Source organism: Nylanderia fulva, unplaced genomic scaffold, assembly GCF_048542155.1.
Source record: "Nylanderia fulva isolate GAGA-0341 unplaced genomic scaffold, ASM4854215v1 Scaffold14, whole genome shotgun sequence".
Taxonomy (NCBI): domain Eukaryota; kingdom Metazoa; phylum Arthropoda; class Insecta; order Hymenoptera; family Formicidae; genus Nylanderia; species Nylanderia fulva.
In genome coordinates, this window is record NW_028189622.1 from 5,427,970 (window position 1) to 5,449,178 (window position 21,209).

Consider the following 21,209-nt stretch of genomic DNA (forward strand, 5'->3'; position numbering starts at 1 on the left):
CCCACGTATCGAAGGACCTTATCGAACGACGAAGGCGACTTCCCCGCGACGCACTCAGAAGTCGCCGAATTCAGCAATTATATGGGCACTACATTTCATTGTTTTTTTATATTATAGTAATATGACTTTAATATAAAAATATGAATTTTTATATTTATATTTATATTCTGAATATTCAACGAGAAGAAATCGCGGAAATCGCGCTAAAGCTTTGCTTGGATTATTTATTGGCGAGCGCATATTAAAATAAATAAAATAAAATAATCCGCTTCAGCGACTTTTCGGACCTATATTTTTCTCGCTTATTTCTCCATATGTAAGTTTCGAAATTAATTTATATGTGGAACTTTGGGATCTCAAATTGAGATACAGTTCCGTTTAATTAATTTTTCGTTTCGTTTCCTTGGCTCTATTGCCCGGCTTAGAAGGCAGCATACTTATATTCTTTATATTGAGAGCCGATAAAAATATTTATTTCTGAAAATAAAATAAGTCTAAAATAACTATGCAAAAGTGTACGTATAACAAAAAATGAACGTTACGCATTGCCAATATAAATATTATTACTGCTTCATTTTTCTTTAAGACTTGCAATCTCATATTGTTTACGATTTACACATCTCAATTTTTCATACAAAATTTTCATAAAATTATTACCGAAAATCCAAATAAAAATTGATGACTCACCGATACGATGCGCAGCAGCGGAATTATAAACTGGAAAAGATAAATACATGAAAATTATAGTTGAGATTTAAAATTAATATTTCCAAAGAATATAAAATTATTATTTACATTGAGTTTATTTTTTAAATAAAATATATTTATTAAGTAAATATTAAATAGATATTTAATTAAAAATAGTACATTAATTTTTATTAAATTTTTTAAATAAAATAAATAATAGTACACAGTTGAAAAATTTGTGTTAAGTTTAACAGATATCACATATCCCAAACGGTCCACAGAAATTTTTGTATTAATTTAACATAAGATTGCATATGTTAAATGGAGACACAAATATTGTGTTAATATTTTAACACAAAATAAATGCAAAACTTCAAATATTTAAAATAAATTTTGTGTAAAATTAACATAGTTTTAATCTAAAAATAAGCTAAAAATATGTTAATTTTAGATTTTATCATCCCTACTTATATTATAAAATAGAAAATCAACATTTTTTTCTGTAAATTTGAACAGATAAATCTTGTCACTAATACAGCAGAACATATTTATTGTGTAAAATTAAAAATAGGTGCATATTGTGTTATTTTTACATTGTTTCCAGTTGTTTTAATAATTTAACATTTAAGTTCAATTAACAGAACAGTAATATATTAAATTAACACATGATTGTGTTAAATATTTAACACAAAAATTTTAACGGGGACTGTTTTTAACAAGAAAACACAAATTTTCCTACTGTGTAATAATAAAATAAATAATTAATTTACCGTATAGTTGCTCCGCCGATGCAAGATGCCATCCCGGGCCTCCTCTCATCCTCTCGTTTTCCTCCGTTCCTCCTGGTGAACTGTCCTCGTAGAAGCTTCACAAAAAAACACTCGTATTAGTTTTTTTCGTTCACGACCACTCAGGAGTCACCGATATTCAGGACACTACTAGCATGTTTCGAACACCATGTACACTCCCGTTCGTCGCTTATTTCGACAATATACGATTCATATAGGTACTTCTCGCACTTTGCTAAATAGTTCCGACACGACACGAAAATTCAAGAGAAAGAGCAACATACGATATTGAGATAACAATGGCAATATGGCAGCACGTCCTTGTCATATTCGACCTGCAATTTATTACAATTGCCAGCTTTGTTCACGTCACGTCACGTCACGATGATACGGAAATACGGCCGGAACCGCGCAAACATTCACTCGAAATACGATCGACAACGCCGAAAAACCCGGAAAATTTTCGCGTCGAAAGCGCCCGACACTTCTCGCGATCCGTCCCGCGTAAAACTCACGATCGTGAACTTTGGCTCGTGTCCGAGCTGTGTTTTCGGGGGAACAAGATTCACGGTCGACGAGGTCATCTCGTGCGTGCGATCGCGATCACAATATCGGTACACGCGATGCGATCGGATTTATACGGTAATTAACCATGTAAACACGCTAATCAATGTACTCGTTCTTTCGCGAACCGGCACGGATGATCGCGGGAACATTTATCACGAATAAATCGAAAGTGTACTAGATGGCAGTAGTATATTCTAGATTGTGTTCGGAAATGTATTCGCTTAGAGTCAGGCGCTCGATTGACCAATCAGGACAAAGAGATTCTCGGTCTCCGATTGGTCGGTCAAATTCTGAACTCTGACGAATGGATTTCCAAACGCAATCCTTTAGTTCCTTTCTACGTAATTATGTAATATATGACGCCATTTACGAATCACTATAAAGCCCTGCGCACAATAGGAAAAATATTTAATATTTTTCCTATTGTGCACAGGGCCCCCCTAAGTTGTCCATTATATACATATATACATATATATTATAAGAAAATATATACTTTAATTATATATTATAATTTAAACAGAGATAGAGGAACATTTTATTAGATTATTTGTATTAATGAATTGTATTAGATTATAATTTCTATTAATAATAATTAATTTTTATATAATTTCTATTATAATCTATATTATATAATAGAAATTATATAAAAATTAATTGCTATTAATAGAAGTTATAATCTAATACAATTCATTAATATACAAATCTAATAAAATTTTCTTTATTAATTTTTATTAATTGATTTTTTATTAATTAGTTTTTATATAATTTCTATTATAATCTATATATATATATAAAATAGAAATTATATAAAATTATTATTAATAGAAATTATAATCTAATACAATTACATACATCAATATATACAAATCTAATAAAATTGTCTTACATCTCTGTATAATTGTGATGTATAAATTAAAGTATATAACAATATTTACTTGTAATAAATATACATATGTATACATATACATATAATATATATATATATATATATATAATATATAATATGTAATAAAAATTATATAAAAACTAATTAATAAAAAATAATAAAAAATAAATAAAGAAAATTTTAATAGATTATTTATATTAATGAATTGTATTAGATTATATTTTCCATTAATAGTAATTAATTTATATATAATTTCTATTATATACATACATATATACATATAATACATACATATATATATATATATATATATATATATAAATATATATATGCATTATACATATATAATTACAATAGAAATTACATAAAAGTTTAATTACTATTAATGGAAATTATAATTTAATACAATTCATTAATACAAATATATATATTATATATATATGTATATATATCACGAATAAATATTACATTAATTATATATTACAAGTAATACAAAGATATATAATATATATTAGATTATATTTTCTATTTATAAAACACAAAAAATTAATATATATTGTATTATATTTAAAAATTATTATTGCATATAATTCTTTAACCTGATAAAAACTTTTTTACATATAATTATATATAACAATATAAAATTATACAACAGAAATATATAAAATTATATATGTATAAGTTATTGTATAATTATATATTATTTTATATAACTTATTATATATTTATATATAATCTTACAATAATGTTGGCTCAATCTTATATACCAACGATAATATAAAATTATATATAATCATATAATAAGTCATATAAAATTATATATCACTATACATAACTTATACAGAGTTTTTATATTTCTATATAATTTTATCTTGTTATACAATATGATTATAATTAAAAAAATTTTTACTGTGAAATATTTTCTATAGAATTATATATAATTATAGTACAATTATAAACAATGATTTAAAAATTTAACAAACAAATAATAAGAATACTAAGAATATGTTACGAATATGATTTCTATATCATAAATTGTTGGCAGCGACTGCGTGAAAGCTACACGGCAGATATTATCCAACGAAGAAGTGTCCGTTCGTGCGAGAGCACGCGCGCAAAACACGGTGTACATCCTCGTGCAGCATTTTCGCGTGAGTCGCACTTTACACGTCGTCTAATACCTGGTAATATCTCGCGGATGAGACTGGCTGTCAACGTTTTTCTGGCAGAGTCGCAGATCCTAAGTGTGATAAATGTCCGCGACAAAACTCGTGGCGGCAGCGTTCGCCCTCTTCACCTTGCGTTCGTGTAGACAATTTTTCTCTCATACGTATTACGCGCCGTAACTTGCTCCTAATGCTTACTAAATAGCGGTCATTGATCATCGAGACTCACCTATTTCAAAATAATATACGTAGTGTCAGACACAATGTATAAAACAAAAATGAAAATTGTAATCATGAACAACAGTTTAAAAATTCTAATTGATTAATTTTAAACTTTGCTTTAAATTGTATGCGAATTTTACTCATTTTCTATATATAATATCGTAAATTTATTAAAATCTCAATTGAGAAAGAAGACTTATTTTAAAATAGCTAAAGTGTTTGTCATTAAAATGTAATTAAAATATAATGGACAAGAAGAACAAAAGCGTTCGTCCGAATCGAATTTAATAATAAATAAATTAATGTATTATCTAAAGAAATACTTTCATTATTCATTACTAATAAAATTAGAAGTTATATATAAAAATATAGTTTCTAATTTTAGTCCTAATGAATAATGAAAGTATTTCTTTAGATAGTACATAAAAATAATCAATACTTTTGTTTTTTTAATAATATATTGTATAATAATATGTATATTCTCTTTCTTTCTTTCTCCCTCTCCCTCTTTTCTCTCCTCCCTCTCTCTTTTTCACACCTTCTCTCTTTCTTGCTCTCTCTATAAGAAACTATCTCTATCTCTTTTATATTCTATTAATAAAAGCAGCATTGATATCTTAAGAAATCAATATTGATTATTTTTTTCGTCCATTTATATTGCGTTTGTATTATACTCTGCGTATTACCTGTGTCGTTCTGAAATTTTGCCGCGATCGTATATCGAATGTGCTCCTTTACTTTCTATCTCGTCGAAATCTTGTGCTTGATGTCCGCAGATCTCCGTCTCAGACATAATATGCTCATCTTTGAAGAGCATCGTCGAAGATGTATACGGATATTCGCGGTGAAGAAACGACTGAAAACATGCAATATAAATTCAGTAAAGTTTCGTCGCCATTTTGTGCAGATATAATCTTCTTCTTTGCCTCGAAAAAAAACCAGCGATCAGAAATACCTCGTTATAAATAAATGTACATAAAGAGATATACTGAAATCTCTTGCATAAGAGTTGTATGCACCTGGTGCAGTAAGAATATTATGCAATTATAATTAATTTTACCTCGTAAAATGAATGAATCTGCGGACTCTCTCTCGGAAACGTCCTTCCTTCAGCGGCGCGAGAATAAAGTGAATTCAAATACGAGGTAATTGTTGATACGATGCAGCTTTCGGTGGCGACATCTTCTGACGAAATGTTGCGTTATTAATCAATTTCCGTCGGTAATGTCGATAACTGCGCGTAGTTTACTGTTTTCCATAAAGATGGCTCTAGCGTATATAAGATCACCGGTTTTGTACGAATTTATTCCAACATTAACCGCCAACAGCGAAAGTTAGGTTATTGATAGTAATAATATTTATGTTCGTTTATGTGCATACAATATACAAATCATTAGGATCGAGGAAAAACCATTTGCTTAAAAATAAACTCAGTTGCGTAGTTATTCATTTGTACTATAAACGCTGTATAAACGATTTCTGATATAGGAATAACATCTTCAACATGGAAGTGTCTCCCATGGGCAATTTGCCGTAAGTATATAATAAAATAGAAGTAGTTTTCAGATTTTTATATAACTTCTTACGATTATTTTTGATCACAAAAAGAAATAGATTTTTAATTAGGAACGAACATCTGTTATCAATGTTTTTTTAATATTGACTTTTTAAGCAATAAAATAGTTTCATTAATTTCAATGAAGCAATAGTTTTGTAATATAATATATTTTATTAATTATTACTAATAATTGATAAAAAGTTGCAGCAAAGACTTGTGGTCCATAATATCTGGCACAACATGCTGCTGTGCCAAAGAGACTGTCGAAGATGAAATAAAAAATGGAACTGTTTTACTCAAAGAGGGGCTTCAGTTTTTTAAACCATATACAGATGCATCATTGCAAACCATCTCTAAAAGAGATCCACCTCCTCTTCAACAGATGTATGATTTGATCAGTAAACTTGCACCGCTTATTGTAAGTATATTATAAATAATTTCCTCTATAATTGTAAATATATATAAATTTATAAGATTTTACATTTAATTTTTATTCTAATATATTATCAATGTACTAATGTTAACATTCTTAATTTGTTAACTAGAACTTGGATGCTACAATTACCTGGGATCTTGTGTGCAATTTTGTATCCTATGAATATAGAAATTGTGCAGAGACATTTGCAACACAGCTTACTGATCTTACTTCTATAAAAAGTTTAATCGATGATATTTGGAACTTTTATTACTCAGAAAGAGTAACCTTAATAAAATGTCTTAAACTTATGATTGAGTATAAAGATAATGAAAGGCATCCTTATCATAAAGAATTTGCAAAATTTTTTGATGAAATCTTGATGGGAAATCTACTTGAATCTATACGAAAGCAAATAAAAGCATTGAAATTTGTAAATCCGCCTACACGGTCGCAATTCTGTACTGAAGATTATTTGCATAGATTGTATAATAGTACATTGATTGAAATGCGCGAATTGCTTCACATATTGACTGTGATCATACATGATCTACATATTGCTGATCATGAATTTGTTAAGTTCTATGGAAGCATTGGGGTAAGACACGTTTTTAAAAATTTTATTAAGAGCATTAAAAAATTTATTCTAATATTACTAAAATTTTTTAGGGTGAACCTAGACGATTAGCGAGTACAAAAAGTCATGAAGACAAGGAAGTTATCACTAAAAAAATTGAACAGATACAGTACAGTCAAATAGGATTATTACTTGTAGCATTAGATGTGACAAAACAGTAAGTTATTGAGTTACTATATATAATAAATTTATATATATATATAACTCTATATTTTAAATTTAATTATAATAATCTTATTTATGTATACTTTATTTGTTGCTATATTTGTATTGTTTCAGCACTGCTATGGAAGATTGGATAAATAATATCAGAAGTAGCATGCAAGAAATCTTTGAACACAAATGCGTCCGTGAAAATTCACCGCAAGATGGACCATTACTTCTATCATGGATGTTAGCTAATTATGCAATTGATTCAGATAATATGGATACATTAAATCGCTTCAGACCGTTTGGTATTAAAGCTATACAGCTCGATGTGTTCCACTATTTGCGGGATTTAATGAACTGCGAAATGTTTCAAGAAGAAACCTACTATGCTGAAGTCGTGCGAAGCAGCGTTTACAATCTTCTCACTTTAGTGTGCGCTTTTGTCGACGAAGATCGATTAAGTGCTTTAAATGGTATTTTCGATGCCATGGCTGCTACAATTAAGTTTCCAGAATGCGCGGCAAGATTTTGGGACGAACGATACGATGGCTTGTGGCCGATTTATAAAGTTGCTGTGGAAGTATATCCTTACAAGTTTGAACCTTTAACCAGTATAGCTATTGGTCTTGCATCCACGACCATTACGAGTGCCAAGAAGGTAATGATATTATATATATATCTAAATTTATATTATATTAAATATTTAATATTATATGATACAATTATCGTTCTTTATTTTTAGATTGCATCGGAATTGGATAATCTACAAACAGTGACTCTAGAAGTTCCACGTCAAAGAGATCATAATAAATCGTTACAACCATACAAAGCGGAATGTATAATTCAAAAGAACTTGTTTACTATATCCAGCAATTGTGTACACGAGAATATTGCCGTGTTATCTGCAGAAAAAGAAGTGGTTTTGTTTCATACAAAGACGAGTTACTGGCACGCCTTACATCACAAGATAGAACAGTTATTTTGTCAAGCCAGCGGTGGAATTGCAAATATCAGCGCAGTAAAGACAAATTTACCGGAACACGTTTGTCACGGTCTGAAATTATTGGAAACATTACTGGCCAAGGATATCGATATACCATCAAGCATGGTCATTCCCACGGAATTGAGTTTTGAAATTATTAACAGATTCTCATATCCGGTTCTACCAACGAATTTGTACAAAATCGTCGCCGTGTGCATCGGTATTTCATCGAAATTGGTTTTGAGATATCCCGAAGACATTCTCTCGCGTATGAGATCAGGTATCTACCCGAGATTCAATAATTGGTATCAGAAGCCGGTAGACTTCGCTGAAGCAATCTCCTTCGACGGCGGTCTCGTCGCATCATGGCTATCAGGAATAGAAACCATCGAACATACTTATCCTATTCTACGCGCGTTTTTAGACACTTTATACAATTATCTAATCGCGAAACATAGTAAGGAGGCTATGTATACCATTGAGATACCGGGTATGGTATTCCTATTACAAGCTGTTTTACCCAAATTAGACTCATGGTATTTTGAATCCAACGCAGAAAGAATCGACTTATGGTTGAAGAGCATGTTCTGTATCCATCGAGCTCTAGAATCTACTCTATCCAAGAACGATATCCGCAACGAGTTGCAGCTTATTGTAGTATACAGTCTGCTTTATTTGGAGCCGCGTCATGCACTGCTTAAATTACTACGAACAGGCGAACGCACATTGCATAATAAAATGATCACGGAGACCGATTGGATTAGTGGAAAAGGATTTAAAACTATCAAAAGCGTAGAATTAGCCTTGTCGATAGTCAATCGACTCTTAATGTTTAGAAAGTCTTTGGGTCTCGAACTGGGTGATAGATCGCCTCTCGAGATTGCTCTGTACTCTTCTCCGAGAGTACCTAATGGACTTCTCATAGTGCCGACCATTGTCAACTATTTGTACGTTTGGTTTAGTCCTTCATTGCAGAAAATGGCAGTTAGATTACTGAAGAAGTTTGCAGAAGAATTTTCTATGTCCTTGCTCGTTTGTATGGGAATGGATGGTACCTCTATACGAGAAACCTTCGCATTTCGATTGACGCTACCGACATGCGCGATTGAAGTAAAAGTCGCAATCCTAGAACTGGTCGCCGTGTGTCTGGAGAAACAACCTGGCTTAACGGAAGCCCTCTTCAATATCATGCATCAAGCGGAACGCAAGAGAATCTTCCCACGCCCAGCTGATGAGTTTCTTACGGAGGGCTGTAGTCAATTCCTGGACTCATATCTGGAAAGAATGTACAAGGAAAGTGACATTGTGTGCGACAAGTTGTATGATAGCACGATGGCAGTATTACGCGCCATGTGGTATTACAGGAACGAGATTCTTGTCAATTTCTTTCGAAAGCGAGAGAAATTCTGGAGCCACTTATTCGCGCCACTTTTCAAGCCTCTGGTCTCGGGGGCGAAAGGTTATTCTCAATTATTAGACGTAATTACATTAGAATTGTACAAAAGCCCACTACTCGAAGACAATTTCTCAAAAAATTTAAAGGAACTCTTGGACAAATCCAAGGATCATTGGAAGAAATTAGCCATATATGTTTTCGATGTTACCGCAAACAACAACGAAGACGAGAATGTTAAGGAAGAGCATATGAAACAGGACAAAATTATCGACCCGTTATACGAAATTAATTTAGAGTCTTGGTATCATTTTATTGTCATGCTAACTGATGATCGAACGGCTAAACATTATCCAATTAATGTAACGCAGGCGCATCTTCTGACTCAGCTGGCTTTGGATTCTTTATTAGAACGAGTGAAAGAATCCAATGATTCCAGTAGCGGTAAGATTCCGATGTTACTGGCCTCTTTGTCCTTGAGATGCATTACTTCTTGGAAGCAGATGTGCGTTGGCGACTCGAGGATCTTCAAGACCAGATTGTCACAGCTCACGCAAGAGATCGCACAGACTTACCGTGGCTTTGGAAAAGCCCTACGCCAAACGATGATCTCGTTACTGCTTGGATGCGTGCAACTGGTGAAAAGTACTTTAGCCGAGGATTCAGCGAGCTTGGAATATCTCTTGGCGCATTCCTGCACAATCGCTATTTGCGAATTAGAAGAACTGAAGGAAGCTGCCTTCCAACTAGAACGTCGAAAGCAACAAAGCATCTCCGTCGAGCTCATCAAGACTGAAGAGAGAGATACACAGAAGAAAGCTGACTGTCACAGCGCGGAGACTCTTCGTGGTATACGCGAAAGTTTACCGGCGACATTAGCTGTCTGTATGGTGACGCAGTTATTACGATCATACGTCGAACGCAATGCAAATTTTAAGCATCGTCTACGAGCCAGTTGCGTACAACTACGTCAAATGATACCTGAACTGATGGCGTGTGTCGGTTACACGCTGCAAAAATATCCATATTTTAAATTTAGCATAGCGGCTCTGAGTCTGCTGGGTGTTATATCGCGTTCGCCGTACTGTCCGCACCCTATCAGCGACAATGACATTGCGAAGCTCTGGCTCAGTCTGATTCCGCCGGCTGATATCGCCAACAGTATGCTCGACTCGTTATACGACGATTCGGCAAACGGTCGATGGCGTTGCCAGGATTGGTGGCCGTTGTATACTCTGGGTTTGGAGTTTCTGATAGGTCTGGTGACCAGCGAATCGTACATGATCTACATCAATCATGTGGTTCTTTTCTTAAACTCTCACGAACACCAGTTAATGGTTGTCTCTACCTTATTGAGACACACCGCTGATCTGTTGGCCGCCGATCTCATACAATCGCTGGTCGCTCTTATACACGCTGTAGCCACGCAAACGTATGTTTGGAACGCAATTCCGTCGAGCGTCCGCAAGACTCTGATCAAGTGCATGTATCTGGTATACGACAGTACCGTGAACTTGCTGTTAAGACCACGGATACTCAAGTTCATCATTGACGGTATCAGCGTGGAAAGTGCCGAAGAGCTCGAGTCCTGCGACAATCGATTGCCTAGTGGCGAGTTGAAGCTACTGGTGAACAAACTGATTGTCATAAACACGACTTGCGCGCTAAGTTTTGTTCATTTCTCGCCGAAACTGAACACCCTCGTGGATACGATATATACTCAGAATTATTGGTACACTCCGATGGCAGAGATGAATTTTGGTCCACCGCAGATGAGCATGAGTTCCGGTCCGCGACTTACCTACGGTGCGATCATCAGTTCAACGCAGCTGTTCACCCAGGCTCTTCATTCCCGTTCGCAACCCGTTGTTTCGTTACCAGTATCTTCGATCCAGCACTCAATCGGACGCGAGGATAAAACTGATTCCGCGAAGAAGGAATGGGAACGCGCCTGCACCGGAGAATCTTCGACGTATGCACACGAGCAAGGATCTACGAAGGATTATTCATGCGAGCTCAGCTTCAATTTCTAGAACGTCGACATCCAACATCGGTCCCGGAGAATTTCTAGGATATCCGGTCAGCGGTCTGGACGTCACCGTGCCATTGCTTAGCAGTCCTAGACTCGTACGTCGTCCGTACGATCCGTTGATATGCGAAAATACGATTCTTTCGAGGGCAACCGCTCTGGCGACCGGTAGACACGTCACGAAGAGCAGCAGCAGCAACACCGGAGGTAACGGTAGCCCGATCATAGCGAGAAATCATCGATTCTGCGATCCGTGGTTTGAGTCCATGGACGAGAACAACACGCGACTTGCACTGGAGATCAATCTTATCCTGATACTGTCTCAAGCGCTGGAAGGTGTGAAGAGTCCTAGACTCGCGTTGCGAGACCGTCAACTCATAGCACGAGAGACTGCTACAGAGCTGGGGGTCTTCTTCGATTTTCTGGAACACCGTGGTACACCCGATATCTGGCAGGTGAAGGGCTCCTTGATAGACGCGGATACACGGAGCTCTAGGACTATTCAGGATACGAGAGATCCGATACAAACGAATTTACCAGCAAGACTCCAGAAGAACAGTACCGTTGACAAAGCACCGGTGTGTTCGCCCGATCACGAAGACTCTTCCATGGAAGTAAGCCAAGTCGAGACACGAGAGAGAAGACTTGACGACAGCATCCTTACAACTGGTGTTTTCAAAACGAATGTCAGCAGCGTGCAATTCTTGCCGTTGATGGGGAAATTGCTCAAGACAGTCGTGGAATCCTTGGACTCGGCACAATTCCGATAGTGTTTGTGAAAGTATATCTTTAAAAAACATAGTGCTTAATGTATAATTAATATATTCTGGAAGAGATTAGATCTCTTAATATTCCAGTATGTTTGATAGACATTTAATATGTGAAAGTGGACACTCGATAGATTTCTAATATTTAAACTGTGACTGCACACCTTTGTATCATATATCATTTTTTATAATTTGGTACAAAATTGTACAAAATGCGCAAATTATGTGATATATATAATTAAGCATTCGTGTGCTTGTTTGCAAATATTAATCAATGATATATGTACGTGTATTGTAATAAATATATTATTTTTTCACTATGCACAGCATAATGTAAGAATTATAATCGTGGAAACAATATAACATTTAGGAAGAGAGGGATAGAAAGAGGAGTTAACAGGAACATAAAAAACATGATATCTAATTAATTTTTTCTAATTTAGTCTGTGCTTTTATATCACCACTATTTATAAATGATTAAACATAATGTAATGTATAGCCAGTAAATTAGAACTTTGTGTTTTTCTTAGTTTCTAAAAAAAATGTGAAAAATACAAACTGTATGATTTTATACACAGCCAACTACTTAATGAAAGGGATAAAACGAATTATTTTAGGATTGCGCATCTTATGCGCATCCTTTACATTAAAATAATGATGACTTTTTATTGACTTTCATTTGAATTTCATCATTTGAACATTTATTATTTTTTATTTATTTTGCGTTGAACTGACAAGATTGCGTCTTTACAAATTTATTGCCAATCCAAAGACGGAGACGTGCTTTGGACAAATTGTGAATTACATATTGATTACAATAATGGTGCATATGATGCTGTCGATTCACTGATCATCATAGTCTCAATCGCGACGTCAATTTTAATCGAGATACACCTTTTTTCCGGCATGGAATATTTATTCAGAAACGGAGAGAAGAAAAATAGAGAAAGCTACAGCAATCCCCGCTCATTTTTCGCTCAGTTAATTTATATATATAATTAAAATATTATATATATATATAATATACATATATAATGTTTTAGTCTCTTTCTCTTCTTCGCGCAATGCGCGTTTCTTTATCTTCCGCATCACTATATTTAACATTACGCACTCGCGTGCTAAGGACAGTTAATAATTACGATACCGTATAAAAATATAATCCTTGATATTAATGAATATTATTATGCGTTAAGACATTAGCGATGATGTAAGTGCCGAGTTAGGCACACCGCGTAAAGACATCCGCCGCCTTTCAGGCTGAATACCTGAAGGTCGGATTAGATGCTAAGGGGGCAAATGAGGTAAAATGTTCTCGGGTGAGGGTGTATCGTGGGAATCATTGCTCCTAGATGATGTCACTCGCTGATGATAATAATTATTGGAGGCAGCGGCGGCAGAGGTGTTGGAACTAGTAGTAACTGTATTTGTTGAGCCGAGGCCTGTAACCATTGTCGTAGACGTAGTAGCTGTGGTAGTGTTGATCGTTATCGTCGTGATGACGGAGGAGGTAGGTTGACTTCGAGACGTTAGGTCGTTCCATCCTAGTGGATTCGCACAATCTGATTCGGACGAAGGACAGTCTGGATGACGGGTTGACGGTGAACAGTACGTTGGTGTAGTTAAAGCGCTAGAATTGCACATTGACGAGGACATGGTAGCTGCGGCCGACGTTATCGAAGGCGGTGGCGGTGGAGGTGGTGGTGGTGGTGCGGGTGTTGGGCCGTTCATCTCCGTTAATGGATCGACCGCGTTTCCATCCCAAGCCTCTGCCGATTTGGATTCGTCATTATTAATGACGCTGGTGCTGGATCTTTGTCGCTTAGCGTCACCGTACAGCAAACAATGGACGTTGGGCGAACTGCTGCGATCTCGCACTCCCTCTTGCTCCTCCAGGAATCGATCCATATAGTCCCTGCTTGCAATTTAATGGTTCTGTCATTCACGCTTGCAATAATGGATTAATTAAAGCTATTACATTGATAAGTGTATTAAATGGTGTAATGTTAGTATCGAATATTGTATTAATTTTTTGATAGATTGCAAATATATATCTCTATTTTAAAACTTTTTGTATTTTGATATAAAGCTCAAGTGCAATAGAGAAAATACTCACGTGATACCAGGATGAAGAGCATACTTTTTCTTTTCTAATCGAGCTTTGTACGTAAATATGTCGTGCCGCTCCGTTTTCTTCCACAAGTAATAAAATTGCACTAACTCTCCAACAGATCTCGTTCTCACCTAAAAATGCAACAAAAATACTCATGTAAAAATCATTGTAATACAACTCATTAGTCACTAAACAAATCTCAATAGTTTCTAAATAATTTACATTTATATATTTTATTTTTTTAATTTATATTTTATAAATTAATCTTATATGATATGAAAAATATTTATTTTTTTCTCTTTACAGATGTAAAAAATAATACTTGTAGCATTTTATTACAACAAAAATAACGATAATTTATTCAATTCTATTGTGAAAGAATTAAACTTTAATTCCTATGTACCTTATTTTTCTGTATAAGATGAAAATCCTTCCCATAGGTGCGCAATCCAGATTCAAAATTATGACATTCCTCTTCCGACCAGAGACTTACAGCATCTGTAGGAGGAAGTACATTCATTCGACGTCTACGCAGTGCTTCTTCAAGATTGTAACCGCATTGCAGTAAAAGATACAATGCCTGTTCGTCGTCTCGAATATGAGATCCAGCCGGTAATATACCGCCTTTTACTACCGGAAGTTGCGCACGTTCCAAGAATTCTTCCGTATCTTCTTCGGATATATGACTGGGGTCCCACAACATCTTATCTTCATTCTCATACGGCAACGCATCGTCGTAACGACACAAGCCTTCTGGTATTGCTGCTTGGTAGTCAGTACCAACCATGATTGTCTTCTTCCAGTCTTCTTCATCTGGACTGTAGTCACAATCGTCTTCTTCTTCTTCGCTTTGCGGCCTCGAAACACTTCGTAACAATCTCGAACTGCCACTTCCTATTCCCGCACTGACTATCCTATCTTCCGGCCCGTCAATCGCACCACTAGCGTTACCTTCTTCGACAGTGCTGTCGGCAACACCGGCTCCATCTAAATTAACTATACCATCGCACGTAACAGCGTTAGCGCCCACTATCGTGGGAGACGATCTTTTTTTTCCATTTCCACTTCGAGTACATTCTTCGGTTTCGGCGTCTTCGTCTTCGTCATCTTCGTCGTCATCGATCCTACGTTTCCTGTTATCCCTGTTACCCACTACGCCGCTGCTATTGCTTTTCATTGCTGATCCTGACAATGATGACGCCTTGTCTTTTCCTTTTACAAGCATTTCTGTATAGAATTGCTTGAGATCCGGCTCGTTGCTGGCCGCATCGGCTTCGTCATCGTCGTCGTCATCGTCCGCATCGTTGTCACCTTTATCCGAATAACGCTCCTCGGTCTCAGGATCACCGCTTCCAGACGGCAGCAACATGTGATCGGAACTGTTTGAGTTCTCCGTCGATGGATCACCGTACCCGTACATAGCAAGTAGATCTTTCAGTGGCATATCACCTTCCTTACACGAAGAGACAGAGAAAAATAGATCATTATTACATCAAGCATATTTTATAAAGCTAAACATGGAATCTCACTACGAGAACGCACTTTGAGTCCAAAGTGTTGCGGAAACTTATCATAATTGTAATTATTTATGGGCTCGATTTTTTCATTTCTCAGGCTTGATCCTAGAATAGTCGGGATCAGAACTTTGTTACAGAGTGACAGATGAGTATAGATAAATTCAAAGTGCACAGTCTCAGATATTAGCGGAGATATACCTTTTGCAAATTGGACAACTCGTTGTGAGAATCTTCACTACCTTCTAAAGCTTCTTCTTCATCCAATGTTCGTTCATCATCAAAATCATTTACCATCATTTCTGTCGCAGGACCCATATCATAATCCCGATCTGCCCTGTAAGGAACATACATTCTTACAAATAGCACACTTGCTACAAAATCTATTCTTTGTTATATCAATTTCAAATTTTCTTCACATGTGCGAGAGGCAGTTACGAGGTCTACGTTAGTCGCTACATAGATGGATATACACTTACATGATTCTACTTTCCCTATTCACCGAGAGAGTGGAACATAACACACAAATAGTATACACACATCAAACGTATAGACGAAGCACCAGAATATATCACCACAATATAAAAGAACTATGCTTTTCAACAGTCTGCATCATCATACCATTTTTCTGGATGCTGAGGGTGGTGATGTTAGAGGCTGGTCTTAATCTTAGCACATTTGACTCTATTGTCCAACGAAGATCGGATAAATGGAGATATTTTATAGTTTACATAGAATGCCAACAAGTTTTAACCTCAAACTGGTTTGACATTCGTGTCACATAGTAGTAGTCAAAACACTGATGCGTACAGTCTTGGCATAACGTAAACTGACATTTCGTGAAACGTCACTTGATACTTTTTCTCTCCCGGAAAATAGCTACCGTCAATTCTTTTGCTTACAAACACCGCGAAACTGTGTGAAGTCCCTCCCCTATTGTTCTCATTCACAAGATAACAACAAATCCCTGTCTTTCTCTCAACTCGAACTCGAAATGTCACGAATTCTTAAGGCACAATTTGTCGTCGAACGGCGAGTAAGATCGACGTCCGGCACGTACAGATAAATCGTTACATTATTAAGCGACCTTTTAACCGAAAGACGCACACTACATTATTTATACTCGTTCTCTCGGCTTGTTGTATGTTCCGAAAATGAATGCGACAGTCGAGAAAGCGTCGTTACGGCCATTACCGCGAATGTCATCTAGATCCTTCCAGAATCAGGAAGCAACGCGTTACTCGAAACGTCATTGGTCGGCGTCAAATTTGTCCACGACGCTGATTGGCTGGAATTTCGACGCGACGTTACGCGTTAGACTTTCCGCTCTATCTGAATCTCTTCATCCGTGCTCGAAGATGATCGCATCAAGCGAATGGTGGGCAAGCATAGGTGAAATAGGTTTCGAATATTTGACAAGGCGTGTCCCTCGCGTAAGTGTGATTTGACGCGACTTTTCGCATGCATTTAGAGTATGCAACTTCAATAAGTGGATACGTGCATATGGAAATATATGCGTATAATTTGTAAGTATCTCTTGCAATCTTATAACATGAAAATCGTAAATCCCTGAAGTTGGTTGCGAGTCATATCGTGTTTACGAGTTCATTATTAAATTTATGTCACTGTTATTTATATTATCGTCGTTATTGCTTTGGCGTAATTTATTATTAATGAAATAGTATAGTAATCTATGCAGAAGCTAGTCTAAATATTAACAAAATATAAAAGAATATTTGTACTATTTACTATTCTGTTTATATGATGTATGTGTGTATATACACATATATATATATGTATATATATATATGTGTGTGTGTGTGCATTCCAGAAAAATTATATATCTTTGAATTTATATCATTGATCATAAATTGCAGCCTATAAAGAAACTCATCTCATCACTGTTTGAACATCTCCATAATTCGTGTGAGTATAAATAAATTATTGAATTAATGAATACATTGTTTGAATATTTGATTAATATTTGATTGTTCTTGATTTAGTTTGCAAGTGAGTCAAGATGCATTATGGAAAGAAGTCTCCCAGCATGGGAACACCGTCTGTGTATTCTCATGTAACTACTCGCAGCAGTGCAAATCTCAGATCTTCGAGGTCTGTTCGCAGTGTAAAAATTCCATGGTATCAGAAACCAAAATTAACACATGCTTTTATACTCGATATTCAAAGAGGTGCTATGTTCACTGCCATATTTTCATTGGTGTGTATTTAGTGGAAATAATATTTGAATATGTAGATATAGTTTTGAAAATGTTATTTAAATAATATGAAATAAATGTTTTCTTTTTCAGTGTCTAGCCTTTTTCACAGTGTGTACATCAATTTTCGATATCTACTGCCTATCACAAGCTGCACCTGGCTCTACACATTATGGATATTATATCATTTCATATGAATTTGTTTATGTGGGCAATCAACATGGTAAATATGATTTTTAATTTTAAATACAATTTTATAAATATAAAAAATTTTATATGTTGAAATAGCTAATAGAAATAATTATTATTAATCTTTTTTCGTTTTCAGTTCGTAATGCATTGATCGTATTTGCATTGTTCTCTATGCTAGGTGGAATAGTTGTTTTTGTAACTTCTCTAATATTGATCACAGCTCTGCGGAAAGAATATGAGAAGAAAATAGTACCATGGCTATATACTTTTGCTATATTCACACTTTTCAGACTATTTGCTTTTATATTCTTTAGCATTGTAAATGATATGATATTTGCCTATAATATTATGATGTGCCTACTATGGATAATATTTGTTTGCATTTCTGCATATGGTTGGCTTGTCGTCTATTCTTTATATCTTGAATTACGTGACCTAACAAGACTAGAAGATCTTGCTCATTTGCGGGTATGACATATTTTTATTTTATTATATTACACTGTAATTATCATATGTAACAAAGAATCTATGTCTATCAAGTTACTTGGAATTGTTTCAGATTGGTACAATGCAGTCTTTAAATGCTTCGACGACACATTCTATTGCTGGTTCTCGACCAACAACGCCTCATAGTGTTGTATCTACTTTGCCTGTTAAGTAAATCTTATATACATATATATGTATACACACACACACACACTCTATATATATGTAATTTATATATAGTGGATAAAAAAATTTTTTTTTTTTAGATTGAGATTTGCAAAATGCTTTATTTTAGATACTAATACAAATTAACTACAGGCTTAGTTTACACCGATTATTTAATACACGTATTAAACGCCGTAATGATGAATCATAGCCATTCTTCTAAAGAATACAATGACTATGATTGGTCGGTAGTACTTAATACGCGTATCAAAGTATATCAGTGTAAACTAGGCCATATTCTGACAAAAAAGAATGCTTAATAATTTTTTTTCTTTAAATTATTATAAACAGTTGGAGTTCACAAATACTTTTTTTAACCAGTACTTTTCATACATATATATTCTCTGCTTTTATATAAATAATGAGATAGTCAAAATAATTCTTCGAGATAAACAATGATCATTAACAATTCTGTATATATTGACTAGCTGCACAAAGAACGTGATGAAAGAGTTATATACAATTTTTTTATAGTTATACTGCTTTTTTAAAATGTTTACAAGATTATGAATTAATCAGTATCATATATAATGATATATTTGTTATATAAACTTTTATGTGCTACAGCAACAGACATTTATTAGTAGATATAGTCTCGAACTTATATATTATATGGTTCCGTCCACATATAAAATGAATTAGATTTATATTACATATATATATATTGTAGGTAATATATATATATTTCATGACATGTTTTAAATGTATTCCGTCCATTTACATTCTTATAATTAAGATTTTTATATTATCAAAGTGTTCATTATTAAAAAATTAATATTATATTTACATTTTAAGAATATATTATATTATATTATATATATATATAAGAATACAGTTATTCTAATGAATAATATCCAGGCAAACCAAAAAACGATAAGTAGGAGTAAGACTTTTATCGTTTAATAAATTTAATTAAACCTGAAATTCATAATTTTCTATTCTAAATTTAAGTTATATATATATAAATATTATATAAAAGGCAAATCAGCGAGCACAATGGCAAGTACGAAATTTGTCCTAAGATTAGTAGATATAGCTATGCAAATAAGACAAAGCTACCATGAACTAGACGAACATTATTATTCTTATTGGTTTGTATAAATTATCAACCAAGACAAGCGATATGTTATCGATAAATATAGCTGGAATATTAATATTAAATTTTTTATGTGCTCTATACATAGCTATATTTTCGCAATTTTATATTATTACATCAGAATTGTATATTTTTGCAGTTATTTATTTAGTATAACTTTTTCTGTGTTGACAGTTAAATTTTTGCACCCATATTTTGAAAAATATATCTCTTAGAGAGTATAATTTATATATTTTGTATTTGAAATAAGGATATATATTTTCGATCCATTTCTTGTGTAATATTTCACAATCAATATCTGTATGTAAAGGAGATATTCATGATATTAGTATTAGAAGATATTATTGTAATGAGATTATAAGTAAAACAATATGTCACGCGCACATAGACACATACTGGCATATAAATTCGAGTTAAATATAATATTAGATGAAGTAACACCGATCGACATGACACGCATTAAACGGAGATAGAAGTCTTTTGGTTCGAACGACTCGTCTTTACGGTAACAGATCTTGTTCAAGACGAATGCTTTGATTCCAAGGATGCTTCGCTCATAGTGACACGCTCCTCTGAATCAGTATACGATTCCCGTCCTTCACCAACAATTTGACGTCTTCTAGGTATATCTTCTGTTGCTGCGTGACCGACTAACAAAATTACTCTACCTAACAAAGTTAATAGGAACACGCTGATCATCGACAAGAATTGCTGGATTATACCGAGTGCCCCGGTGGCAACGTACATGACGATAGCCAAACACATGGCGAAAGCCATGTGGCGATAATTATCGCCATTTATTAACACCTGAATCATGAAGCATCATAAAAAAGTGATCTGCGATAATTTGCTAAATTCATTCGCAAGTTCTATTTTCGCAATAATTATTCTGAAAATTTTTTAAAAATATTATTTTGCACAGTATACTATTTCTTTTGTTGTAATATAGTATATCATTCATTATTCTAATGTTTAAATCATACTTCTTGTTTATTTATGAATTATATATTTATACATACTCTGTGCTAGTATTGCCTGAATTGTATATATATTAAATACAGAAATGTTTAAATTTTTTACTTTATTTACAACACAATAAAATTTGAAAAATGACTTTTATTTT

General features: G+C 34.2%; 4 protein-coding genes across 9 annotated transcripts; 2 read left to right on the forward strand and 2 right to left on the reverse strand.

The window, feature by feature from the left end:
• Positions 1-571: 571 nt before the first annotated feature.
• LOC146724297 (uncharacterized) lies at positions 572-5,428 on the reverse strand. The gene is made up of 4 exons (XM_085480264.1): positions 5,377-5,428; positions 5,003-5,172; positions 1,458-1,552; positions 572-717 (listed from the first exon to the last, which is right to left on the reverse strand). Exons 2-4 carry the CDS (start codon positions 5,131-5,133, stop codon positions 572-574), a joined length of 372 nt encoding a protein of 123 aa, XP_085336390.1. The 5' UTR covers positions 5,134-5,172; positions 5,377-5,428.
• Positions 5,429-5,611: 183 nt separating this feature from the next.
• Positions 5,612-12,818, forward strand: Nup188 (nuclear pore complex protein Nup188). Its single transcript, XM_029300687.2, is given in 7 exon segments — positions 5,612-5,849; positions 6,076-6,292; positions 6,420-6,887; positions 6,959-7,083; positions 7,206-7,734; positions 7,819-11,403; positions 11,405-12,818. Coding segments are annotated over 7 exon segments (5,799 nt in total). The 5' UTR covers positions 5,612-5,820; the 3' UTR covers positions 12,251-12,818.
• Positions 12,819-12,939: 121 nt separating this feature from the next.
• Positions 12,940-17,062, reverse strand: LOC114929172 (mesoderm induction early response protein 1). 5 transcript variants are annotated; one of them, XM_029300603.2, is made up of 5 exons: positions 16,493-17,062; positions 16,073-16,208; positions 14,761-15,810; positions 14,361-14,488; positions 12,940-14,162 (listed from the first exon to the last, which is right to left on the reverse strand). In XM_029300603.2, the coding sequence occupies exons 2-5, from the start codon at positions 16,187-16,189 to the stop codon at positions 13,532-13,534; spliced, it is 1,926 nt and encodes a 641-aa protein (XP_029156436.1). In that variant the 5' UTR covers positions 16,190-16,208; positions 16,493-17,062; the 3' UTR covers positions 12,940-13,531. The 5 variants fall into 5 exon arrangements, with proteins under 5 accessions (XP_029156436.1, XP_085336360.1, XP_029156435.1 ...); XM_085480234.1 differs by having other exon boundaries at positions 12,940-14,159; positions 16,351-17,062; XM_029300602.2 differs by having other exon boundaries at positions 16,351-17,062.
• Positions 17,063-17,233: 171 nt separating this feature from the next.
• Positions 17,234-19,914, forward strand: pasi2 (Protein). Of its 2 annotated transcripts, XM_029300606.2 has the most exons (6): positions 17,234-17,397; positions 17,749-17,797; positions 17,875-18,089; positions 18,181-18,310; positions 18,416-18,747; positions 18,839-19,914. In XM_029300606.2, the coding sequence occupies exons 3-6, from the start codon at positions 17,892-17,894 to the stop codon at positions 18,938-18,940; spliced, it is 762 nt and encodes a 253-aa protein (XP_029156439.2). In that variant the 5' UTR covers positions 17,234-17,397; positions 17,749-17,797; positions 17,875-17,891; the 3' UTR covers positions 18,941-19,914. The 2 variants fall into 2 exon arrangements, with proteins under 2 accessions (XP_029156439.2, XP_085336364.1); XM_085480238.1 differs by lacking the exon at positions 17,749-17,797.
• Positions 19,915-21,209: the final 1,295 nt, after the last annotated feature.